Source organism: Neodiprion fabricii, chromosome 2 (assembly GCF_021155785.1).
Source record: "Neodiprion fabricii isolate iyNeoFabr1 chromosome 2, iyNeoFabr1.1, whole genome shotgun sequence".
Taxonomy (NCBI): Eukaryota; Metazoa; Arthropoda; class Insecta; order Hymenoptera; family Diprionidae; genus Neodiprion; species Neodiprion fabricii.
In genome coordinates, this window is record NC_060240.1 from 39,762,911 (window position 1) to 39,790,198 (window position 27,288).

The 27,288-nt window shown below is 51.3% G+C and overlaps 1 protein-coding gene across 5 annotated transcripts in view; it reads right to left on the bottom strand.

Moving 5' to 3' along the window:
• Window positions 1–27,288, bottom strand: part of LOC124175115 (homeobox protein homothorax) — a 285,128-nt gene that overhangs the window by 81,181 nt on the left and 176,659 nt on the right. For all 5 annotated transcript variants that reach the window (XM_046555027.1, XM_046555025.1, XM_046555024.1 and 2 more), the window contains one exon: window positions 9,012–9,160. In XM_046555027.1, the coding sequence (XP_046410983.1) occupies window positions 9,012–9,160 (149 nt within the window). The remainder of the gene's footprint in view (window positions 1–9,011; window positions 9,161–27,288) is intronic.

A 27,288-nucleotide genomic window follows, 5' to 3' on the forward strand; every position in this document is an offset into this window, starting at 1 on the left:
CATTCGGCCTGAAACGCGGGAGGAAGAGAAAGAGAGAGAGAAAGAGAGAGAGAGAGAGGTATACTAGGCGGGAGCGAGAGGGAAGAGGGAAGAGTCTGGAATCACGGCAGCATTGAGAGAGCGAACGGTAGACGCATTCATTTTTCCGCGGGCCGCTACTTCTGAAATTGTCGTTAAACGGTCCATTACACTTGCGTGAAATTCTGCACGGACAACAGATGACGCTCTGTAATGCCTTGCGCCGTGCATCCACGTATCCCATGGCCAACTAACCGTTGCGCGCTGCTCCGTTCCAAGCGGCGTCGTTGCACAGACAAGGAACCTGCTTCACGGATCAAAGACTCCGGTTGACGGGCCAAGAGATCCGCGGTAAAACGTTCGAAATTTCAACAATTCTCTCAGTTATAATTTGGCAAAAGAAAAACGAATGTCCCTCATCGAGCTGCATTTTTCGGTATTATTTTTACCGCTTGGCTTATGACGCGGTCTCTCCTTTAACACGGCTCTTCCAAGACGTATATTCCGAAAACCCGTTTTCGTTATTCGGATAAAAATTCCTTTCGTTACGTCTATATAAACACACATTGATCAACGTAGTAAAAGCGATAACAGGTGAAACTTATCCGGTTATAATTTCTGTCGCAACATATATTCACAGAGTACAGCGAATCGAAACGACCCTGTAGCGTTTCAGAATTAGAAGCGAGACTCGAGATATTATACGCAGGCTAAAGACGAGAAGAAGCTGCGTGTGCTTTCCCCTCGCCCCGTAGATCGGGGGAAAATAAGAAATGCGTTTGATTGTACAGCAACTGCGCGCGTAAAGAACGTAGTTAAAACGCAGTCACCTCAAATAAGTTGTAACCCGATACACCGCGCATGGCGTACGGGTTGGTGCAACGGGCCGAAGGAGCGGTGTGTATTATGTTATATATTATGCACCGTGTCGGATTACCCCTTCTCGCCGGTGTCGGCGGTCTCGCTTTTCAGCCGACGCATCAAGTTTTTGTGGTCGGCCGGTGATAGCCGGCGAGAAGGCATTCCGCTGTCTGGTGGTGAGAATGAGCAGAAGGCACCTTCAGAAAACATCTCGACGGACCGTGCCGGCTCGTCAACGCCTGGCCGAACTCATTGGCGCCCGAAAGAATGTCATACGCGCCTAACCTCGCCTAAGCTGTTCGCGGGGCAAAAACTCCGGATCGCGCATCACCGAGAGAACGGTCGGAGGTGCCGATTCGACGAAAGGAGAACGGCCAAATACCAACCGCGCTAATTAACCGCCCCGTTGGCAAAAACGCTCGCGACGAAATCGCGATGCGCGCGAGCGATAGTACAAGAGAGATACGGCGCGTTTCTTTTTCCGCGAGACGAGAGAAGCGGCGACAGGTCGAAGGGTGAAGACCTCATCTGCATTGACGTAGGAAGTTAATCATCGGTCATCAGCGCGTAGAAATCTGGAGGCGAGCTTGCAACGGTAAAATACCCAGGTGCCAGTCACTGTTCCGCACACCTTCGTTCCATCCGCGAGAATTTTCGGCGACGAATTAGACGGTCGGTTAATTATCCGGTTGGCTAAATCAGGCAGGAGACGGATTAGCCAAGCTGAACTTGGACGGTGAATTATTCCCGGTGCTTTAACGGCAGACGACGCGCTTATCAATGGTCGCTATCGTAACGCGGTCGCTCGAATTTCGCGGAGACGTGAGTTTTTGGTGCCTGTTAAGTCTCGTACTGTCCCGAGACTCCGGCTTCGGCAAAGGAGCCATTTCTCTTCGGCGCCGAGACGCCGCGCCGCGAGGAACGAAGGACGGGTATACGAGGTATGCCCGGTTTGTAAAGTAATTATTCCTGATCCTGACGGTGTAGATTATGCATCGCAGTGACGGCGACTCGACGCGACAGCCGATCCTTATCTACGACGGATAATTTCTAAGCCCAGTGATGCGCACCGAGAATTTTTCTCCAATTAGTATCAGCGCCGCGCGACGTTCGAACCAAGCTGCTGCCGGTGCCGCTGCTGCCGCATGTGCAGGACTGTGATACAGATCTGAAAACGCGAACACAGTCCGCGATTGAAATTCACTCAGATTGACGCCGATCGATGAACGCGGTCTCGGGACCATCCACGGCGAGAAGTAAAAGAAACAATAAAGAAAAAAAATCGTTGATACTTTCGAGCGAAGCCCCGGGGAAGGTGTTTTGCGGCGAGGCGCGCTGTTTCGACGCTGATAAATAATTCACGTTCGGTTACGTGTAATTGTGAATTAACGCGATTAGCAGCGAGAATGAACCCGGCGGTGTTGTTCGTAGGAGGGGAGAAGAGGTGCGACGCGGTATGCAACACCGGATCTCTGTACCGTGTAATTAATGAAATAATAATTAATTAAACACACACAACGGCGGTAATTGATCATTCAGTCCGTGCGCGCGACACGTATTGTAAAATCACAGACAGCGCGCCCCGGGAAAACCCTCGTAGCTGAATAAACCCAGGGGTGGTTGCGGACGATTCTTCCGTGCTCTTTTCAAATTTGCCCGTTATTTTTTCCCTCCCAGGGACAGGCTGATCTAATCGGCGACAGACTTCACTCGGCGGAAGTTTCGCCCTTTGAAAATCTCTTGAAAAGGTAATCCGTTTCGGAGCTTGAGACCGCGAGAGCCGAATCGTCCTTCGACGCTGGGCTGCCGGATCGCTTGACCGACTCGCCCCTGGCGAGCGTTTAATGGTCCCACGGGATGACATATCCCCGGTAATACGAGAAGGCCCGAACCACGCAGCGAACTACTCGCTAATATTTTATTGCGCGTTTGCTGCTTTCTCGCGATGTAAGCCGGTCGGGTTTTCAAGTGGCCGAGTATTGAGCGGGGACGTTGAAAGACGGTGAGCATAAAGACTCTGGGTAGTTTAAATCACCGGTTAAAAGTTAATCAAGCCGCGGAGAGAGAAAGACAGAGAGAATTGAAGTTGGGTAGGCAAATTATTGAGGGAGAAATGTCAGGTCCAGAAGCTTGGCGCGTGCAGTGGCGAACTAACGAGAAATAAAAGAGCTTGAGGTGAAAGTTACCGAGGACCGTAAGGTTTGATCAACACTTGCCGCGCGCGTATGGTTCGGCCGGGGTCGGCGGGATTGCTTGTATAGAGATGGCTGCCCGTGATATAAGATCCGCCGGATCCCGTAGGAAATCCCGGGTACGGGTCTATCTTACCCCGAGGGATAGCGTAGGCGGGGAGGGTGGGTTCACCTGTCAGCCCGAATTAAAGGATGGCCGGGTCGCCGGGCCTGGCAATCGAACAGAGAATCCTCCTCTCCGCTCCCCGTCTTCCCGCATCTTCGCCCGCACTCGACGTCGAAGGCGTCGCGGAGTCACCGGAGACCCGTGCGTTACCCGAATCACCTGAGCGCGGTCGCTCGAAAAAACACGGGGAAAGCACGCGCCTGGTGTCACAAATATTGACCACCGGTAAACACACGGAGTGACGTCAATGAACCGGAGAACCTGCACGCGTCTCCGATGGGTGCAACGCATCGATTTCATCCGACTACCCGCCGACGACGATAACATCCCCCCCATCCCCCCATTCCCCCATTCCCCCCGAATCGCGGAGCACTCTGCTTTCCGAGTCCCGGCCCGTCGGCCTGCACTGTGAAAGCGCTTAATGTATTGTGAATAATATAACCCATAGGTCACCCCACGCGCCACTTCGTCCGGACGGACCCGGACCGTCCAGAACTGTTCCCGGGACTGGGAACCAGGAGGCAGGGTACGCGCATCAAGTATTGATGCCACTTCGTCGGGCGAACCTGCTGGCCGAGCGCTAACGGCGAACCTCAACCCGCAAAGGACCTTACGAACCAGATACCATCCTCTGCACTCTCCTTAATGGGCTGCCACCTACAACCGCAGTCACACCTACGCAAGAGAGCTGGTCAGTGAACCGTCGTTTTCCCGCTCCCCCCTCCGCCCATTTTTGTCTCCTTGATACCCGAGAGGAATTTACAACGCCCCGGGGGATTGTGAGCACTGGTTAATGGCATTGCTCCAGTATCGCGGAGCGATCGCCGCGACGTTCCCTGCCTTTGGACGAGAAGGTTCGCCGATCTTACGGTCAGGTGCGAACTCCTGGAGATGAGATCTTCGATTAAAGTATTTTGCACTTTTCGACAAGCCTCCGGGCCCTCTCCGCGGGAACGAGAATTCTCAAAGACTCGAAGTGCTCGGACCGACGATCCTGACGGATGGGGGAGACGAGCCACGCGATGGTCCGGAGGGCCTGTAGGCCGGGCCTAAGCCCATCGCGAGCCGTTTAGGACGGACGTAGGATTACGTCTCGCGACAAGTGGCACCGGAAAGGGTAATGAGTGGCCGAGCTAATACCGGGCTCAGGGTCGCCCGCCGCCCCTCGCAACTTGAATATGTATTCGAACGCAGCCGCGGAGAGAGGGTCCCATCCCGAACCTATCCGGAGGTTTAGACCTATGAATGCATATTCAAGATACGAATATTTTAAATCCGTCGGGATTAAGCCGGGAGGAGGTGGGCGAGACATTCACGAGGTGGATGAGGTACGGAATGGGCTGAAAGCCGAGGGACGGCGTAAGGTGGGTGGTGGTGTTACGGGCTGCAGGACTCTACCCGTCGCGGAGGCTCGACTCCTTTTATTATTTTTAATATCGACAAGAGAGCGGAGGACGATGGCTGCGAGGTGAAGGATTAACGGCGATAAATTTCGCAAAAATGGGGGCTTACGTTGTCGCGGGTCGACAGTCTAATCCTGCGCTCGCTCGCCCGGCGAGCGGACTGCGCGAGGGGTCGTCGGGTAGTTTTTGCAATTATCTCCCGGCTCTAAGACCCTTTTTTAATCATTCCGCGGCTCGAGACGCCTCGCAATTTTCCTCCTTCGACGTTATCGACAACCGGAGGCGGCTGCGCGGCCGCTCGAGTATCGATGCAGGTTCACCGCGAACGCAATAGCTCTCGAACCGGCATAATTACAGTTTGCTCGGCTGCTCGAGACTCGGAATGCCGAATGTATTATATTCAAATGCGGCTCGGGCCGGAACTGCGAAACGGCGGTCGTGACACGAAACAACCACCCGCGTACTTTGGAAAGGAAATTACATCGTCTGGGTCGACCCTTCCGCTGCCCTTGGCCAAAATTCGGGAGACGAGCTGCGCGCTCAGCTCCAGTCGGTTCGGTCAAGTCTACATTGACTCCTTGGCCGAGTGCACCCACCGAAAGAAACGTACGTCGCGTATCCGGGATTTGTTCGAGCGGAAAAACACCCGCGTGGGTTAGCGAATGTATGCAAACGCGTCTCTTCCACGTCTTTTAGAGGTGATGGGGTGACAACGGGCGTGTCTCGCTTCGCCTAAGCGATGTAGTCGCGCGACAAAAAGGCCTCAAGCCGCAAAGGAATTGTCCCTTCTTCGGGACGCGGTGCGACCGACGGCCGATTCGACGTCCGGCGAAGGTTGGAGCTCGTCCTTACCGGGTCCTGTCGGGGCCTCTTTCGGCTGGGCCTTCTTCTCCGTTCGACGCCAGGACGAGACGCTCGCGACCCGTGAAAGAGCGCGGTGGACAATAGATATCAGCGCAGGTCCTGGTGACGGGCGCGGGGCGCGATAGCGGATCTAAGTGGGCCATGCCGGGCTATGGTTATGGCGGCATAAAACGCTCGGTGGTGTCGAGGGGCGTCGTCCTCGCCTCGCCTCACCTCGCGTCGCGGCGTCGACGTCGAGTCAAGTCGACTCCGTCAAGTACCGACCCGAGCCCCTTTATGCCCGTCGAAAAACTCCCGCTATCATTGTCTATGCAAATTGTTTAAGATATCCGCGTAGTGTTTTGCGGCACGCTCGAATTGCCCCGCGAACGGTGTTCTCAATCTGCGCCGCAGCGATCCCGCGGGAATATCGGGGAAACTTTATCGAGGTATTGAAAATTCCTGTAATGATCGTCGGGAAAACCGCCGCTGTGTCATAGATTTCTACGCGCGATTATACGGCCCGCGGAGTTAAGCGAGACAAAGTGCAACGGCGGTCGCAAAAGCGCACTTGCACCTGAGTGCAATTCAGCGATGTCCACGCGAAATAAATACTTTGTACTCCGCGCAGTCCGGAGATTGTGACTCGACGTCCCGCGGGCGAATGTAATTTCGTGAAACCCTTTCATTGATACGAGAAAAGTACCGCGCGAGGGGCACACGGCAGTCGAGAATAAGAAACTGCAAGCTAGACGGATATATCTCTCTCGGTTAAATTAAAATGGATTATATATCTCGACCCGGTGTATTCAATCTTTCTTCTTTTACCTCATTCCGTTTATTGCACCGGTTTTTTCGCGTAATTGTTATTGCGCTCAAGTGAATTTGTACTTTTAGCTAACCCGGGATCAGAAGCTGGATGAATAGGCGAGAAAATAATTGCTCTAACGCGACTTTCGTTCCCTCCCCGAATCTGTCTCTTTTAACGCGTGTACATACGAACCTACTCAAGTTCACGGTTCCAATCTACGGCAAGCGTATACATCTGGATTTATTTGCATATTACAGTTTACGACCGGCGAGCGAGATGCGAGACAGTGACGTTTGTGTCTGGCTTTCACCTGCGGATAGGTAGACACCCGAGTAACCCGCGAGGAAGACGGCATACCAGATATTCGGGGTCGAAGGTTCCCTCGACGTCGGTGTTTCGGGTACAGCGCAATAATTTGTCGGTAACGAAGAAACGCGGGACGGACAAGGACGACGCCGAGGTCGGCGCAGAACTATTTGGGAAAGCCGGTATACCCGGGTGGAGGCTGTGTCTCTCCGGTTTGTCATTTTGAATCCCGCACCCGAGGAACGTGCGCGGCTTGAACGAGCCAACCCTCCGAAGTTTAATTAGACGGAAGCCCGGCATACATCATGGTTGACTTCGCTACTCCGTGCGGCAGCGACGTTTGCAAGCTCAGGTTCGTCGTCGCGTCGCCCCCGCACACATCAGAGAGCGAAGTTTCCCTCAATTATTCCCGGTGATACTTCCACGCACTGGCTGTGCGGAGTTTCTAACACGGCGTGTCTCTCGATGAGAATTGGCGGACTGCCATTCCTCACGATGGAGGATAGAAGTGACGCCCAGACGTCGAACTGCGCAGAATCTTTACACCGCCGAACGAGGAGGTGACGACCCCTAGTCCTCGTCGATTCCTCGCGATATTCGGAACGTGCGTGTATGTATATGTAAATGTGTGCGTGTGTGTGTGTGTGTGTGTGCGTAGGTGTACACAGCTGATTCCCGGCATCGCTCGCTTGGCTGCACCCTCGCCACCGGATTGTGGTTTTAGACCTTCCCGAGCCCCGGAGTCCTGACGAGAGCGACGGACAGCAGGATGTAAATTAAATTCATTTGATAGAACCGGAATGAATGGCTCTCGCACGCCAATCTCCTAGCACATATTTGCCGAATCGCTGCCTCTGCCTCCGACCCTCGACAACGCTTTGATTAAATTTCGCACCCTTTCCAAGGATGTTACCGGAAGAATTTCCATGTAGCGAAGTTAGACACCGCAAAGTAACGTCGTTTCATCCCTCGACGAACACGAACACTCGAATGAAGAATCGCTACCGTTAAAAACAGCCCGATATAGCTTGAATGTATAATTTCAACTCTTCCGAATTCATAAACAGTCTTCTGGAACAAAGTTGAGGAATTGAAAAGCACCCTCGAATGTAAAATACCAGGAATGGAAACAATATTCTCAAATTTCTCGCAATCGTATCAAATACCGTTATAAAAAATCTTCCAATTATGCGTTACAAATGATCCGACAATTGTGCACGAATGATGAAGTGCGATTCTTACGTTCCAACGTTTTGCTAATTTTTCAAAGAGATGACGCTCAACTTTGCAGCTACCATTCTACCGACTCAGAACCTCGGACACTAAACCCTATTCGAATTCAAATTGATCATCACCGAGTGACTTTTAAGTATTCGAGACGAGTAGCGACAACCTCGGGTTTCTCAGTGGCAACCAACAAAGCTATAGTGAACTTAAAAAAGAGAGTAATTTAGACTCAGTGTATACATACGCGTACTTCGGAACAAACTTTCAGTTTAGATATATATATGTGTATATATGTACATATACGCATAATACCCGAGGAGAAAAAATAAAATAAAATAGAGACAGTAAAGCGGAGAGCATGAAACAAAATAAAAAAGGAAAAGAAAGAGAAAAAGATTCTTTCAGAGCAGACAAAGTGTTTGATCGATATCCCGGCTCTTAAAATAACTTTCCACGGTGCACTGGAAGGTATAACCCAACACCGAGACGACGTCCTGGTCGTTCCCCTAGGCTAGAACTCTAGAAGCCAACCATGGTCGTACCAAAAGTACAAGGTATTACCGGCACATGTACGCAGGCATCCGTGGTAGACCAATACACACGCGTCATCGTGCCGCGTGTGAAACAAAATCTTCGACCGAACGCCACGTGCTTGTCCGTGTGGGTCTATGCATGTACGTCGACCGCACATGAGGGGAACGCGAGCATGGATCGGTACGTAGGTTAAACCGTAAGCTTGGTACAGTTCGGCACGTCATAACCAATAGAATCAAGGGCGCGGCGTGGCGGCGGCGGCGGCGGCGGGAGCCGGAGTGTGCGACAATGGCATTAACCGTGGTGCAATACGATTATATCGCTCGGGGGTAACCTGATCACACCCGAAATCCACGGGGTGTCCAACCGGCGGAGGCAGCGTTCGGTGGCCTAATCGGGTTGGGCTTTTTGCAGCTCGGATTACCCGTGAATCATTAGGGGCGAGGGGCCCGAGGCCCGGGGGTGGAATCGGGGCGGCCAAGAACAACGGCCCTTATCCGCGCATTAGGACATTAAGTCAGCGCTGCAGGACTGATTCCAGTTTCTTCACATTCCCGCGAAACAAGCTTTTTGTCACCCCGAAGGTGCGGGATGCCTAACCTCGATCGGATCGCCGATCGCAAATCTAGCCAGCGATAGGAATCACTTACCGTTAGGTGTTGGAAGAGCCACGCCCTCAGGATGTTGGTCGCCACCTTGGGGAAGATCCCTCTCTTCTTTTGGTTCTTCTTGCCCGACGAGTCGTCGTCCTCTTCGCCCGTGCCTTCCCCGCTCCCGATACTCGCATTACTCGCGTCACCTGAAACATTCGAAACAATTCTGCGGTCAGAGATCCGTGGCTCATACGCGGGTGAAACTCAAGAATGAACGATGAGTAACGAACGCCACGCCGAGCTATACATATATATTTCCAGAGTGACGAAAATAAAAATCATCAATTACGGTGGTAAATGCCCGAAATGACGGAGTCGAGCTCCGCGCCCGCAAACCGCTCGCCTACTCTATTTCGAGCCAACTCCCCTCGCTCACTCGGTGTCGGAGTTAAGTGACTTAAATGCAAATACAGGGCGAGAGCGCAGCGCCGGGTTGCGGGGATACGAAAGGGTTGAATCTCATTATCCAGATTCGGTTGTGTCCGGCGGTGAGCGAATGGCAATGCGGAGAAGACATCGGGCTTTCCAGCCCTGTTCCGGGAGAAAACTGGTCCGCCTAACGCGAAACAAGTGGCTGGAGTGACGCCTACGAAAACTAAACAAAGAGACCAACGACACAGAGATCAACGCGGTCCGGGCACCGAGGCGAGGCGAAGCGAGCTGGAAGTGGAAGCGGACACTCGCTCCCGGGGGGTTTGGGATGACAGGTCGCTCGGGGCAGTCGGTCCCTCGCCCCGCGAGTATTCCTTGTCCAAGATTAACTTTGAATTCGTCAATAGCGGAACCGGGACTCGGGGGAAGTGATGGATCGAGCATTTTTCCATGACCGACAAGGCGGGAGGGACGGCTGTGCGGAGAGAAAACTGCGGGTGAAAAAGCCCGTCCCATCAGGCTTGCGGAACTTTCCTCCAGATTTGGCGAGCGGGTGATCCCTTCGTTGCAGGAATTCTTACTTCGTTACGGTATAGTATAATATACGGTACACCTAGCACGAGAAGCACGGAAGCTGGCAAAAACCAGAGAGCTTTCGGCCTGGTGATCGCCCTCATCGACGACGTCTGTCGGTGCCGAAGACACCCTCGTGTGTGGGTAAATACACGAAGGTCTGTTCGGGGTTGGCGGACGGCGGACGGCTAGCGTCCCTCTGATTGCAGTTAATTTACTCCGCGAATCGGGTTAATGTTGCGTACCGGTCCTCCGCAGCTCTCGCCCGAGGGATACCGTGATCCCGTCGTTCCCACACCGATTGTCCACCACCACCACCACCACCAACTTCGCAGCGACGTGTCGTCGATAATACGACCCCCAGTACAGGGCGTCGCGTGACAGCCCCGAAAACCACCCCCTCGACGCGGGGCGCTTTCGAATACCAAATGCAAGCTTCTCTTGGGCAGTTTCAGTAGAAAAAAAAAAAAAAACACGTTCCCTGAGAATCGGTGACGTCGATTAGGCGCCGAGGATTCGTGCAGACAGCCCGCCGGGGATGAGAAAGAGGTTGGGCGAGGGAGCAAAGTAGTACTAGCTGCATTTACGAGTATGTAGACGCGGGTGAGAGCTCGAGAAAAAAAAGATAAGAGGCGAGAGGGGGGCCAGAAGGGCGGAGGTGGAGAGCCATATCGTCGGCGCGTTGATTTACGCAGAGCGGGTACGCATTTTTACTGCTGCGTTATAGAGATTTAAGTGCGGCCAATTATACATTTATGAGTGTCTACACTAGTCGCCGTATAGCGACTCTCAACCCTCTCCTCGCTCGCACCGCAGAGACGACGACGACGATTACGAGCAAGAAGACGACGTCTAGCTCTATGTTTAGCTCGATCGAGGAACCTCTACGGGGTGGTCTTCAACGAAGAATTATATCCGCCTGCGTATCCGGAAGATTCGGCAAGTTATATTAGTTTTAAGGGCAGGTGACTCGATCGCGATGAGTTCGCAGAGCTCCGGAGCTTTTCCGTTTCAACGGCACCCGGAGTCGTGCGTTTCGAGCTTTACCTTTTTCCTTTCACTTTTTTTGATTGTATTACGGCTGCGATACGGTTGCGTTTTCCTCTCCTTCTCGCGCCTGGCAGTAAATAAATGTCTCGGTATCCGGCGCTGCTTCGACGACTCTTCTCTTCTTTTCTCTTCTCTTCTCTTCTCTAGCGGGGAATCGCGGCGCCGCTCGTGGTGCGCTATACGCGATGTGGAAGATTCGGGTGTCGGGCAGCGATGGGTTTATATTTAGGAACCATATGCGAGGTTATTTCGAATACGTGCGAGGCGCGCCGCTGGAGTTAGGCAGCCAGGACCAGGACCACCGTAAATATATATAGCTCCGGTTCCTCGGGGTGCAATCACTCCTCGACACCTCGGATAAGGTGCGAGAACCTCAAACCACGTTGTTTCGGTCGTAACCGGAGGCTGTGACGAAAAAAAATTAGTCACCGACTCGCCAGAATTAGATTCGATCATCGATCAAGGCTGTGAACTTCACGCGTACCTAAGTTGGGTAACCTCAACTAATTCTGAGAAGTTAAAAAGAAAATGAGATTGTACGAAAACCGCCATGATTGAATTGCTGGCTCATTATTCCCACGGCGCATGAACGTGAGGACGGCGCGAAAAGAGAAAGAGAAGAGAAAGAAGAGAGCGAATTGAAAATTATCCCCTGGTCGACCTATTTTACGAGAAACTTGAGCTACTCGAGGCGTCGGTAAAGAATGCAGATCGGTTTACTTCCGTATCGCTTCAAGCCCCGCGTTCTCCCCGATTACACCACGTGAAGATCTACAGCAAGAAGCGCCAAGAGGGCAACCCGAAGCATCCCGACGAAGATGATCGCGCAAGCTCGTTTCTTTCGCCTCTAACAATTCTGCGGCGGGGTTGCAGAGCCGCGGCGGTGCGTTAACGACCGGGAAGCTGAGGACACAAGGCGCTAATAAGTGAAACGCGGGCGCGTAACAAAGGTCGGGCTCTCGAGGCGTGCGCGAGCCACTAAATCATTCCCGAGAAACGCAACGAGCGCCTCTCTCGTATCTCGAACTGCAGCGCATCAGAAGAAGAAGAACAAGAAGAAGGCGAAGAAGGAGGCGAGGAAGGAGGCGAGGAAGGAGCGGAGGCGGACGGGAGTTGCGGCGGCCGCACGCGCCCACGATCGCCAATTAATCTCGGCGCTAAATAGTCTCGAATTAAGCACGGATCCGCGTGTATCGTCCCGGGGAAGACGGGAAGGGGGAAGTCGGTGCAGCCTCCGGGCTGCAGCAGTTTACCGCCGAAAATAGTTGGTCGCCAATTGCCTCGGGGCAGAGAATTCGTGTTGCGGTCCGTTGACCCCGATGCGCCGGGGAGTCATGCGAAAAGATAGCGTGTCCCGCTATATTCAATTCCCGCGACGGCTGCTCGTGAATCGCGTTCATGTATACGCGGAAAAATATGCAAACGACGTAGGAGCGACGGCGGGTGGAATGTTTTGTCAATGGAACCAGCCGTGCCGCTTGGCGACGAAGGATCGAGCTGCAGCGGCAGCAGCGGCAGCTAGCAGGCGAGGAGATACCGCGACGCGATCTGGTAGCGGAGGGTGACGATGACCCGGTAATTAATGTTAACTGTATCAATTCCGTCGGTTAATTCGGTGAGCGAGCTGCTGAAACCACCGAGATGGGAGATGGGATCGACGATAGAAGAAGAAATCGGCGAAGGGAGAAAATCGCCAGATATGCTGCGGCCTCCGGTGTCTCGCGAATTCTACTAATTCTGATGACGCGCGAGGTTTTCGAAGCCCGCAGAGGGACGGAAATACCGAGCGCAGCGGGACCACGAAGAAGAAGAAGAAGAAGAAGAAGAAGAAGAAGAAGAAGAAGAAGAAGAAGAAGAAGAATAAGAGGAGCTATGCGGATTAACGAGTGTGCGACGCCGCTAGCTCCGAAGCGTGTTATTGTTATGATAGAACTTGGATTTTCGGGAATGTATCTCGAATCTTCACCGCCTCCCTTCTTCGCCCCCGCGTCGCGGTCCCTAATTCCTTCGTGTTTACACTGACGGGTGCGAACGCGTTATAGCTGTGCCACACTATAACCATACGAAACGGGAGAGCGAACGACACTTGGGGCTATCGCCAAGACACCTGCCTTTTCTCGTCAGAGAGAAATTATTATAGATCCACGCACGCACGCCGCACGCTTGCACCGCCTTGTGAAGTTCTTTCAACGACCCGAACTGTCGCCCCCTGCCTCCTCCCCATACCCCTTAAAAAGCCAACGAATTAAGAGACCAGACTCGACGAGCGATCACAAATTTCGTGTGTGTTTCACGAGTCTGTTTTCAAACAACCCCGAACCGCTTCCGCGCGTTAACACAACAGAGCGTAAAACCGATTGAAGTGTTAGAAGAAGAAGAAGAAGAAGAAGAATAAGAAGACACTGGACCGAGAAAAAGATAAAGAGACACCGTAACGATGAAACGAGAAGCATATCGGACCGATGGGCGCGATAATTAATTCGCTGAAAAACGGATGCAGAAAATAATGGAAAGAAGACGAATAATGCAAGTTGAATAAACAAATTTTTTAAGAATAATGAAACGTTGATACGCATTCGGGGAAATCGGTGCAGATCGCTCGTCGAGTGTAGATGGTGAAATTAACTCTATAAACAACGCGATTGCGGTCGGGATAGCCGATTGAACAAGGTATACCTAGGTAGTCGGGTTGATTGAGACGTTCGAAGGAGCCTCTGTGACAGTTATCTGATTCATGGACATGCCGGTATATTTTATGTGTCGTACGATCTATGAATACTGATCGATTTGCCGCGTGCGTTGCGGTGCCCCCGCGGAGCGGCGGCGGCGGCGGCGGCAGAGGGGGGCGGAGGCGGACGGAATCGATATATCAATTACCGCTGCAGCGCAACACGTGAGTAATCTAGGTGCATTCGTTAGCGAACCGCACGGCTGTTTCTCCGCAAATACGACCCACATTCGCACACGCGTTTGTATCAGGCGTTCCACCGCGTTCGCCGATTCTCGAACACCATAAAATCGACACCCACACACCGTCGCCGCAATTTTCCATCACGATTCACGGTCCCGCCGCTTTGCAGTTATTTCTCCCGATTATTGGTCTCCGGATGAACGAGAACGACGTTGCAGGGTTCGTTGGAATCGTTCGTTCAAGGTGGTCCAAGGATTCCGTCAGGCTAACATCCGCTTGGATCGGTGCAGAAAACGATGTTTTTCTCCGAGAATTCCATTTTCTTGGACCGATGGTTTTTTTGTTTCTGTTTCAGTTTTATAGAGGATTGATCAACTCGCGATACGATCGGTCCGTCTCTTCGGACTCCGGGAATAAAACGAGCTGAATAAATCACATTCTGTACGAAAGTGGAGTAATAAAGATTAAACGGTAAATAATATAGCCAGCTTCAAGTGTGTTATACGGCCACCTTGATTCTTGTACTCGTTTCATGCTGTACTTTTGTCCTTCCTTTTTCTGTTCTCTCGACGCCTTGTTCCTTTTTCTTATGTCAACGGATGTTTCCAGGAGACCGAGATCAGGAGCGTCGTAAGGTAAAAGGAATGCGTGCGGACGGGTAATGAAAAAGAAGAAGGATGAATTTTAATGCTCGGGGGAACTTTGCATCGGTAATTAGGTTTTGAGAGATGTCCGCATCGATCACGAACCGACCGTGGACGAATCGTGCAGGCCGAGAGACGTCTGCGAGTTTTTAACGTATATCGGAGACTCAATCACGATCTGGTATTTAAGGTATTAATATTCCCCCCCCAGCCGCGGTGCAGGACGCAGGAATATTCAAACCCGTTGCAATTTTTATACCGACGATGACAAAACCGGAATTATTTCTCGTATACCAGCCGCCTCGAGTTCCATGCACGGAGCTCCGAGCAGCTGAACACAATGCGATCATTCAGTCGGTCGGTTTGTTCGGCTCGAGCTTCAAAAGAACGTCATAATCAGGCCCGGAGGACATCGGGCGACCTTTTCCTCTACTCGTTGGATCAAAACTGAGAGCAAATTCCCGGAGACGAAACGGACAAACGGCCTCCCGTCACTCCCGTCTAGGGATGAGAGTGACGCAACGCGAAGGGAATCCGGACAGAGGCAAAGGCGAAGAGTCTTGGCCCAGGCTCAGTCGAAAACGTCCCGCTGACAGCCGCCTCGGTGAGAGAGAGAGTGTGTCGCATTCAGCGAGGCTGTAGCGATAGAGTTTGCGAAGGAACGGAGAGAACTCGTCGCGACCGACGAGCGGAAAACGGAGCGGCCGAAGAAACCGGGAACGCAACGCCTTTCGACCGCAGGTGCAACGATCACGCCGAGGTTTAACCGCATCCGTGTTCATTGCCCGGTGTTCAGGGGCACGTATAGAGATTACCTTAATTAATGCTCGACCCGGCGCGACTCGCGTTCGGTGATGCGTAGCCAGAAACAACGCGCTGCTTTCTATGATAATTACAGCCAGGACGTGAGACTTCGTCTTAATTATACAGTCGTTAAACAGCGATACTAGCGCGTGCTACCGCGATACTGTCCCCAGATTACCACACGTGTCATAAATACCCTCGCGGTCTCTCTGTGTACCCTGCCTTTCCTCGCCCCCCCCGAAACCCCGTCGAACAAACGGGACTTAGGGGCGGCCCCCGGCTATGTCAACACTAGGAATTCACTCACCACCGTGTTACCCGCTACGAATATACAGTTTTTCACCAGGTACCATGACTCCTAGAGCAGACAATGTGATCCATTGTTCTATGCCAGACTTCAGGGCAGCCTGAACGGACGGACTGGATTCTCGGGCTTCTCCTCGAGTGTAATGACGATGATTCAAGAGGAACCTGTACAATAACGATCTCAGTCAACGTTGCACGTTCTTACGTCGACGATTCAGAAATCGCGAATGTCACGGCATCGATCTCTGTCTGTTTGACTTTGGACTGCGTCGAGTCGCCTCTGGGCTTCGACACTCCGAATGTAAAGGAGACTTTATGGAAGCGATCTGACCCCGAGTACCTCGACGCAGGGTGCAGCGGCGTTGCGTCAATTCCAGGGTTCGAAAGGGCGGGATAAAAGTGTTAATGGAAGCGCCGGGACGGCGACGTCAAAGTTGCGACGCTGCGCGATGTCAGGCGAAGACATCTGACGAGCACGTGTCCTCGAAACGGTGTTGGGATTCCGTTTTCGTGGTGCGTGTTGGTAGCGGGCCCGTGGAGAAGCGGAGATATCTGCGTACGTAGATTGAGAGAGTGGTGCATGCGGCACGAAGATGACTTTTTGTCGCCGTGTGCGGCGGCCACGTGGTTCACCGGGCATTTAAGGGTGAGGCTTTAACGTTTTAACGACTCTCGCGTCCTCTCTTTCCACATATACGTATACCCGATGTTTTTTTTACCCCGCTTGTGTGTTTATCTCCTCCCGTCCTTTTTGCCCGTGTTTCTTACGCTCCTCTCCTTACTCCGTCTTCGTCTCGGCCTTACCGTATCCACCTCTTATTTTCTCGTTTTTTCATATTCCACAGCCGCGCCGCCGCCACCGCCGACCGTCCACAGCCTTATTCCACGTCGAGATCGCGACGGATCGCAACGCGGCGAGATGTAGACGCCGAGATAACCCTCGCCGCAAGATTCCGAGGCTCGGGTTTCGTACACAACCGCGAGCGGGCCGTTCGATTCAACGCTCTCTCGGGCGTACTATTTTTAGTCACTCTTCGAGAATACTCGTAAAACGTAACGCTCCTCCGTTTCGTGTTGCAATTAGTGACTGCTGTACGATATAAAACCGTATTGTGGTAATATTCGCCTTTGGGCACGCAGGCGGGTATCTCGAGACAGTATTTCACGCATCCGTAACTCTGCAGGCAGATTCTCACCCCGAAATAAGCGAATCACCGATCTCGAACTCGGAGGGAAGAGAAACTATACGATACACCGATTGCAAAATCTTCAAGAGCAGTAAAAATTTTACGATCACGCGTGTTCATCCATCCGGCAGAAGTCTTCGGAGAAGGACCTTTCGCGGTGTTTCGACAGGGTTCCCGCGGTTCCTCGATTCTCCGCAGCGGTTCGTTCCTCCGCTTAACTGGGAAGAGAGATTCGTTCGAAGATAGCGGCCGATCGCGTACGCGTTTCCGCGGCGAGAGTAACAAGGGGTGAGCCGAGTGTGTCTGCGGAGGATATCGACGGTGTATCATAGCTGGAGGGTCTCTCCTCTCTCCTCTCGACTCGCAACGCCGCCGTTTGTCTGGACGAGGACCATCGCCGGTATCTCGAGCTGCCTCGGTGGTGTGTAGAAACGGTACACGCCGGACCGGCTGGCTGGTTTCGTTCGGTACTCCGGGGCGCTAACAAGACGGCCCGGAGGCCCGGGTGAGTTATGGGCCGCGTATCACACCCTCCGCCGGTCGGGATAGCACACATAGCTAGCTGTCGCCAGTTTTCTGGCTCATTACTGGCCGCTGGTGCCCATTTCTCTCCGCCTCGCGAAGAGAGCTGCCATAACGCGGCTGCGATGAGACGCGGTGGTCTCAGCTCCGCTCCTTCGCAGCGAGCTTAATCAATGGAGTAAGAAGATGAAGAAGAAGGAGGAGGAGGAGGAGGAGGGGGGACAGCCGGGGATCCTGGTCCAGACGATATCAACGCCGAGGGTTCGAAGGGCGAGAGGGAAAAGACGTAGCTGGGGGAAGGGAGGGAGAGCGAGAATTGGATTTCGGAATGAGAATGACTATTGAGGCGGGGATTTAACGCGGCTAGAGAAGCGTTGGAAAAACACTACTATGGCCCTAATAGCCCCGGATTGTTTGTGTACCCAGGCACGAATCGGCTCTATAAACTGCCGATCCTAAACCTGCGAACTCTTAAATAAAACTAAAATAAATAGCGTCACGAGGCCTGCGGAGCTCAAAGCTGGCTACCACGAGGATGCAGGCGACCCGAGGCAACTCGGTGACAGTGACTCCCAGTATATCTATGTATAGATTACGCCGCGAGCTCGCTGCCACGAGCTCTGGAATCGCGTCTCGGCTCCGCAGCGGGTCCGCCGCTCGTCGTTTTATTCAAATTAACTTCTAAATAAACCGGCTGTAATCAGAGTGAGTTGTGACGGGCCATTTCTGAGTCGTCGGCTCCGGCTCTCAACAGAGCTTTTCGTCGTCGAGCCGAGTTGTCTCGAAATGTACATATAAGAGATCAAATTATAATACACGGTATAGATATACCGGTTCGCACACCTGTTCGCTGCTCATTTTACCCTCACCTTTTCATCTCCTCCACGTCCTTGTTATACACTGTTGTTTTCTCCGTTTAGTCACTTTTCTGCATATCGTTTCTGCCGCGAGATGCATAATATTGCACATTTGCATTATTTTCAAACACAAAAGTCGGCCCTCTCCTTCCCTCTCATTCTTTCTTTCTTCCTTTCTCAAGTGCCGATCGATCGATCTTGCAGATATTCTCAAGAGACGATCATCGAGCTTCACCGTCGAGCCCGAGGGGCCCACTTATCCCAACGAGCAGATATGCCCACGCGTTTCTTATTCCGTGCAGTGTGCGCGAGCTCCTCACGAAAATAATATGTAAAGCGATCGATATTATGTGTTTATTATAATAAGAATAACGAAAACGAGAATTACCCGAAAGGCGGTCGGTTGTATGGGTATAATCAATTTATCACCGCGGGTGCCGGTGAAACGCGTACACACACACACACACACACTCTCACACGCAATATTGCGTGTTAAACCTTACGTACGATCGAACATCGTGCAATTCGTGCGAAAATACGTGTATGCCGGAATTATCGTTCCCCTAAATTTTTCATCGATGAGAAGAACCGCTGTTTGTTCGTCGTATAATCAAAAAACATACAGAGAAGCCCGATAGACAACACCGTGTGACTTTGTGCGGTTGATGACACGTTCGGCGTATATAGCGAAGAAGGGAGGGAGGAGGGTAAGGCGAAGGAATGCGTGAACACGCTCATCGGAGACCCTGAAGAATTTCTCGAAGAGAGAGACGGGTTTCGGGGTCCGAAATACGAAACTAAGAGATGAAGAAGAGCGTAGAATTTCGGAGAGCCCGACGGGAACGAAGCAGAAGAAGAAGAAGAAGACGACGACGAGCGCGGATCGTCGGCGGCGCAGCTGTTGATGTTTTGTCTGGTAGTGCATCGAGCGCATGCTGCAACGGGGGCTTTTCTCCTCCGAAGAGGAGAGAGAGCGCTATTCCACAACCGCAGAGCATAGCGGGCTCTTTGCCCCGGTCGCTATTTTAGTATCGTTAAAAATGCATCCTGCACCCTGCATCTTCAGCCCCTTTCGCCCCGCGTTTCAACTCGCTCCGCATATCCGCCGCCGTATCGCCCGCAGGGTGGAACAAATTTCAAGGGCACTAATTTCGACGTCGGTCTTCCCGATCCCGACAACTCGAAGACGCGTCGCCTGCACGGTTTTGCCAACTTGTTTCAAATCGCGCGCACGGCAGCTCGCGAATATCGAGGTAGATATAAATCCGGGAAACTCCTTTGACCGTTATACGGCTAATGCCGTAGAGATTACGAAAAGATTAGATCGCGGATGGCGCGTAGCCTCCGTGTTTTTGCACAACGCTGGCGAGCCGACTCGGCGCAGCTATAACTCAGCCGATTTAATAACGAGATATTTCGGATTAGCGCGAGAGAGTCTCCGCAGTGCTAGCCGAGCAAGGCGAGGGTCGGCCGGCTGACCGCCGGTGGATCGGACTCCATTGCTAAGGTTCGCAAACGCGTGAGATGGCGAGGGCAGCGGCGTTGTTCGATGGGTGCAGCGCACCTCGGACCTCATCCACCCACGCGCAAAACCCCGCGCACACGGGAGAGAATCGTCCGCGAAAGGAATAAGAAGAAGAAGAAGAAGAAGAAGAAGAATAAGGAGGAGATAAAAGGAAGGAAAAAGGGGGATAAAAAAATGAGGAGAAAAAATCCCGTCTGGATTTTATCATATCCTTTTTCACCCAACGGGCGCGGGCATCTTTCCCTCCCCTCCTCTCCTCTCCTCTCCTCGCCACTCGTCTCCTTCCCTCCGCCACGTGGGTTAAAGAGAGACATCCATATAGGTGATTCCAGGCCGATCAGATTAAGATGGACAGAGAGAGGCCAGCCGTGGCCGCAGGGGTTAGAGGCGCACAAGATGGAGGCTGGTTTGATGGAATGTAGCCTCCATCGGCGGGCGTCGCGCGTGTGTGGGTTGTGCATACGCTCCGTGCGTGACGTTGCCGTGTAACGTAGGTGCGTGACTGTATGCGGAGAAGAGGAGCCGAGATTGCTCTCCCGGATGCTCGGCGCAGAAGGTTGCGCGGAGCGCGATCGGCGATGCCCGCGTCTCCGTATTTGGACCGAGATATGGCTTTTATACGGTAAAACGTTCCATATACATCCACCTCAACCGGAGATAATAATCGCGGCTCCGATTAGGAGCGAGCGGCCCTGTGATCCGCGTTTGTCGGCCTCCCCCGGCTCCGATCGACCCGCTCGCGACTCCAAGCCTCGAGGACTGAGGAGCGAGCGGAATCCGACGCTTTTTCTCCTCAAATTAATCAGGGAAACGATTCGAACTACGTTACGTTAGTACCCGTCGTCTCGTCAGGCCGAATCTCGCAAGAAACTCCGAGGCGCAGCTTTTTCGACTCGACCATTGCCGCGGTTTTTCGCATCACCTTTATGCCTCTGCGGTTACACGCACCCACGTACACACGTGTGTGTGTAATACATTCACCGCAAGCATTGTGCGATCTGATTTATTCCCGCAGATTAAAGATAACCGCTCTCCATGTGCTGCGACGCGCGATGTCGGCGAACTTGAGGCCTCGATTTTCGCCAAGAAATTGTGATAAGCAGATATCGATACGACGATCGATTCCTGGTCACTTTCAGTTATCGGGACAAAAGCTTGGCCGCTCGTTGACCTCTGCGCGAATCGCCGCGTAACAGTTTTGCCGACAATTGATACATCGTTTTTGCGACGTAATATAAGTTTGTACACCGTTGAACGCGATATTTGTCGTTCACTTGAGAAACCTGAGAACCGCCGGTTCCTCCTCTCAGCTCCGACGCGTCGTGCACAGACGGAAAGAAGGTGTTGGTCCGCAGGGAGTAGCTTTCGTGACACGCGACATGACTCGGCTCTTCGTTCGCTCGATCAGCTCACAGTCTCATTTTTGGCTTCTCGTCTACCCACCGCTCGTTCTTTTTACCTCACGCATTTTATCTCCCTGCGTTGAGCACTTCCTTGTTTTCTCCGAAACTTGACGATCCTCTTAATTCTTATCAAACGGGGATAAAGTGAATACTTCTCGAAAATCACCAGGCTCCACGCAATGATCTTGAAGATTTTTCGTCATTTATATATACACACACACATATGTAACGCAGGGATTATATTGACGGGATTTTGTAAAGATTCGGCAAAAAAAAAGAAAATGAAAGTGAAGAGGATAATTGTAACCCGATATATTTGAGCGACCGCATTATAAGCGCGCGTGATATACGGTTTGACGAACCGGCGGGATTCGCGTCGACAAGTTCACTAAGTGGTCTAATTATTCGAAAGCGCGCCATTAATAATTTTCAACTGTGCAGGACGGCAGCGGACCGCGGATCGCCTTGACGGTAGCGGCAGCAGAGTGAGCGGCATCGGCTGGTATCTCAAAGTACGTCATAAAACACGCACTAATACGACATAATCTAAGCAATTTGATTTACGAGAGTGCGGACGCGCCCCGACGACACGTAGACTATGCGTGTTGCACTCTTCTCCGCCTCGAAGAGCGTCTCGTCCTCTCTTTTCAGCAGCGGAACTGACTCGTGTGGTCCCGCTGAGCCTTCCTCGTCTTCCAATCTAACCGGGGAATATTTAAAGATAATGAGAAAAAATTAGCATCTTTTGTAAACAAGGGCCGTAAATCGATCACTTCGACGGCGTCAAATCCACGCCGTGGTTAATTTCCACGTTTGTAGACATTATGCGCGATACCTGCTTTGAGAAGTATGATTCGGACTCTTCACCGTCACCGAGCGACCGTTTCGACGCCGCACAAAAATGTGCTAAAGATATAATGCCCTTGTCGTCGTTAAGAAACGAGTTTCCACTTGTAGAGTTGACGCCGATTAGTACACATAATTCTGGCTTATTTGGTTCCTATTCAAATTTCGCCAATAAGTTTAATCTCGAATTCCCGATACTTTCCGTAACTGGAGGTCGAGAGCTAATCTATAATAGAGATTAACTGCTGAATTAATTCAGGATCGAATGGAAAGTATAAATTAACAGAGTTCATCGTCTTCGTCCGAAAACCGCTGATGCCATCGCTGATCGTTCCCGAGTAATTCAAGACGGTATTACAAATAGAATCGAACGAAATAAAGTAAGAATACCGTATGGAAAAGTGAAACAAATAAAATGTGAGAAAGGAGTTGGAATGCAATCGATGGATGACGCAGAACACCGAGTCGCTATACGAGTGGAGTACAATCTCCGTCAACCAGACAAGATGGATTCTAACATTCGTTGTACAAAAACCCACGTTTTTACCTTCACACTATACTCAAGGAGATATAATTTTGAAGCTAGACATTATTTTCAAAAAAGTGAACTCTCCGAATTTTACTGTTTCAAATTCGACGACAGAATTGACTAACATCTTGAATGCTGATCACACAGCAATAACTTCTTACTGTTTCATGAAAAAATCCGCGATCGATCGTTTACCGTCATTTTCTTAAAATATATGACGACAGTTACGAGTAGGTAGTTCGGATTGAATTATGCGTGCGCGAATTTTGTATAATTTGAAAGAGATTCATTGCGGCGTGGCGACACGTGTCAAGCTTTGACACGAGAAGCAGTGTTGTCTTGGGTATATACAAGTAATTAAACGAAGGTGAATGAGAATGAGAATGAGGAGTAGCCAGTAGTGGTAGAAAGTAGTAAGAGTGGAACGAAGCTAATTAACGACTTGGACCGGGTCCGTTGAGATCGAGTAGCCGTATTTCACCCGAGTATATAGATTATCGGGGACACGCGAACTAATAGGGAGGTCAGGAAACAAGCCGCTCGCAAGATAAGCGCTCTCTCTCTCTCTCTCTCTCTCTCTCCCTCTCTCTCCCCCTCATTCCTCTTCCCGCACATTGGCCACGCGGTGTATAAACGTCGTTGGTTCGTTCGGACCCGCATGATAATTTGTGGCGCCTCTCCTTCTCCCCGGTCTTTCACGGCAAACAGACATCTTCATTACACGCAGTCTTTCGATAATATGAATATAAAGGTGAAAGAAAAAGGTATGTGTAGGAAACAAGCCACTTGAGCTAATAAAAATAAAGACTAGAAACACTTGTATGAAAAGTCGGGCGTAAAAAGTTAAATTAAATGCGTTTCGATACAAAATAAAATTGGGAAAAAAAAATACAAGTGTATATATATGTATAGAAAAACAAACTTGTACTCCTACCTAACGAATATACATTATACATATAGGTAGACAATATTTATTGCGTGCGCGAGATGATTCTTAAAAAGTTCGTTAACGAACCCACACCTGGTGAAACAACAACAATAATAATGAAAATAAAAATAGTATGAATGAAAATAATAATAAGGCATCCTATTCGTATCTCAGCTTCTCCGCACATCTCTCTGTCTTTCGTATGAAACGCAGCACCGTTGTAAATCACGTTATGACCACCGAACGCAAGTAATTCGTGGGGCGACGGACGGGGAGAATCGTTAATTATTCTCTAGTTTAGAGTCAGAGCTGCTACCAGATCCGGGAGAGTCAATAGGACACTAATTGACGGTGGTCGAAGGGAGAGGGCGGACGTATAGGTATCCGTATTCAGCGTGGTGGTACCTATACGGAAAGAGAGAGAGAAAGAGAAGAGGAGGGAGGGACAGAGAGAGAGAGAGAGAGAAAGAGAGAGAGTAAGTACGGAACGTGGCCAGGAACGAGTCAGGGGGTATTCAAGGGCGGTTGAGAGGTCCAGGCCACTCGAGGAGAGGAGACAGGAGAGGAGGCTCGACTCGAGTACCAACAAGAGAAACAATACCGCCTCTACTTCGCTGCTCCCTATGCTCGCGAAGGATGAAAGCCGCGGGTACTTACATTGTACGCGCCAAGGTGAGAATGCCAACTCTGCAAGGTGCATTCACGGAAAAGCCGAAAGTATCTTTCATTCGGGTATTCATTCAACCTTCCTTGAATACGGCGGTTTGCAAAGTTGAATAATCATTCGTACAATTGATAGCAGAAAATTCCACTATTTACGTCTATGCGGAAAGAGAAACGACTTTGGAATTTCGCACAATGATCCGGATAAGGCTACTTGATCGAATCCCTGAACATGTCACTTCCAGCGTAGCCTAATTATACCGAGTTTTTGATGGGTGCTGTATGTATACACGATTGAAAATGGCGAACCTCCATACGGAGGAGAATTGAGTAAGCTCTTTGAAAAGCTGAACACGGATGAACGTATCAGATACACGTAACACGGAATAGGAATAAAGAAGAGGTGAACCAACGCATCGAGAGGACGATACGATACAGAGGATATTCTCAACGTCGACGTTCATTAGCTTCTTATTCAAAGGCATCGACTACACGGAGAGCGAGATAGAAACAGAGAGGGGGGTGTGGATGTGGGAGAAAAGACAGTTCCGGAGTTCCCTGGTGGAATTCACAAAGCGTAAAGCTCAAGCCTCGGCGTGGAACAATAGAAAGCACAGATTTCATGAAGTCAGAGTTGAGATACAGGCACAATGGTTTTAGCCGACGTATGAAGGCACCTACGCCGTCGGCGCGAGTCGCCGTGTGGGTTATATTCGTACCTTTTGAATATATGTACCGTATTAATAGGGGAGAGACGGGGGAGGGTTTCCCAGTCTCTGCCCACACCCGGCAAAAGCTCTCGCGTCCTCTAGCTTCCTCCTCCACCTATTCCCTTCCTGTTCCACGGCAGGAATATTAGCGAAATGTGTCTCTCCGCGAGTCCCATGTGCGCAGCTGATATTAAACAGTTCTCTCCTATACACAGCGCAAGTCGCGCGAACAGCGTCGAACAACTAAATCTGCAAGCTCTCATATCCCGGCGAAAATTTCACCGCGATCTCAGGTCTAGCCGAGGCGGAAAATAAAGCGTTACGACGTATTGCCACGGTGCAGACCGGCGTCTTCACGGCAAAATATGAAATTCAACGACGCGAGACGAGGCCCGTGAATATAAACCAACGCGTGACTTCACCCCGCTCACACACGGTAGTCCGTCACGCCACGATAATATGGCGCATGCACAGATGGGCGCAGATGCTCGGAATGGTTCGGTTCGTTCGCAATTTCGCGGGGACAATTTTGGCCCGCTAGACGGTTTTGTCATTCCCCGTGAAACGATTTTTTCCCACCATACGTCCGTTTCTCACCTATCTATTTTATTTCGTTCTTTATTTTCTATTTTAATCTTTGCTTTCTACTTCCTCTCCTCTCGCTGTATATTAACTCTCGTAACTTTGCAGCGCGGTTCTTCGTCCCTCGCGAGTTCGTCCCTCGTCGGTAGAATAAAACGATTAAAGTGAGAAAAAAGGGAGGTAAAAGAAAAAAAAAAAAAGAAATACCAAGCAGGGACCGCACGCACTCTCGGTTGAAAGGGAAAAAGCTCGAGAGGAACAACTGAATCACGACCGGCGACGATGGCGAATAATTAAAACGTGCGGCGTATTCTCACAAAAGGCTAGAAGCGATGTGCAGTGGCGGTGCACGCGGTGCTATTGAGCTACGGCGGGGAATGCGGCATGTTCCCGATGCCCGTGCCGCCCCCGCGCCCAGTTCCGAACCTACACGGCCCCAGCCAGGACCCTGCAGCTGTCAAACCCAGGCCAAATCTTCTTCTGCTCGTGACAGCCTGGAAATGAAGAGACCGAGAGCTGCCGCGGGTGGCCCGCTTTTCGTGCGAACCGCATGTGCCCCGTTCGCTAACCGTGCGAATTCTCCACCGCTCGCCATTTCTCCTGCAGATTCTACCCCTACGCTGCATGCATCCAACGCCCGCGCCTTTCACTCTCCCTCGTAATCTCAAGGTCTGGACTTTCGACCACGCGCCTGTGATATACTTTTACCGTTCTGATCGATAAGCCCTGTGGACGATTCCGATACGGACAGAGAAGCAAGTTTCGTTTTATTTAACAAGTCATCACTCCGATTCATTGACAGATGAAAAAAACGAACCATCGATGTTGATACGATCGTTCCGGTGTGGTGGAAAAGTGGATTTCTGACACAGAGCCAAGAATCGTGATAAAATTTATCCAAAAACTGTAGTCGGTATTGGGAAAGTTTCGTCATCTGACGCAGGTCACTTGCCTAATGTTGAAAAAATGGTTTTCGATACGGCAATTATTGATTCCGACGTATAAAGGTCGAACGAAAAGTGACAAAGCTTTATCCTCGGTCGAGAAATTGTAGCCTGCATTCGGTTTGTTCAGACGGCGTGGTATAAGGTCAACGCGTAAGCAGCCCCCGTGAACGATCCCCCATTAAGAACACGTCGGCGGAACGTCAATTGAGGGATGTAAGTATAATCGCGCACGGCACTACGCTCTGAGAGGTCTTTTGTCGGTGAGTGGAGGACGAAGTTTACATGCACAGGGTGCAGCGGAGGATATTACCGAGCCGTGTTGCATCGAGTGTTTGGCGTTGCAGGTACTACGGTAAGTACGCGTGCACGAGAGGAGGCATAGTTCGCATCAGCACTCAAGGGAACGGCTCTCGTTGCTTTTTCATTATTACATTCTTTTATCTTCCTCCTTCTCCTCCTCTCGAGTCGCCCATTGTTGTCGGTGGCTGGAGCTGCGCTCATTGTGCCTCGACACAATGATAATTGCGCTAATGATTGTGTTCGAAAAATGCCCCGTAATCGCCACGCGGGCGACTCTCTCTCCTAGCCGCAGCCCGGCCCCGTCATCTCCGAAAGGTACCGGGACTCGGGACTCACTCGTGACGTCACGTCAGGAACCCGCTACTCCGCCTCCTTCTAAGTACGCCGCGACACGAACCGGCCCGTGTAATACATCGATTATACGAATGCTCAAAATTATCCGAGTCATGTTCGACCCCGGGGACTGAACAACGTGTTCACGTTTTACCGGCCGACACAAAGAGATATGTCTATTAGCTGCTTAGTCCGTCTTAAGCCCGACGCGTTCGATCATCCCTCCACGTCCCACGAACAAGACTCGCGCATATCTCTGCCCGCCGGGTTACCTACCATCTG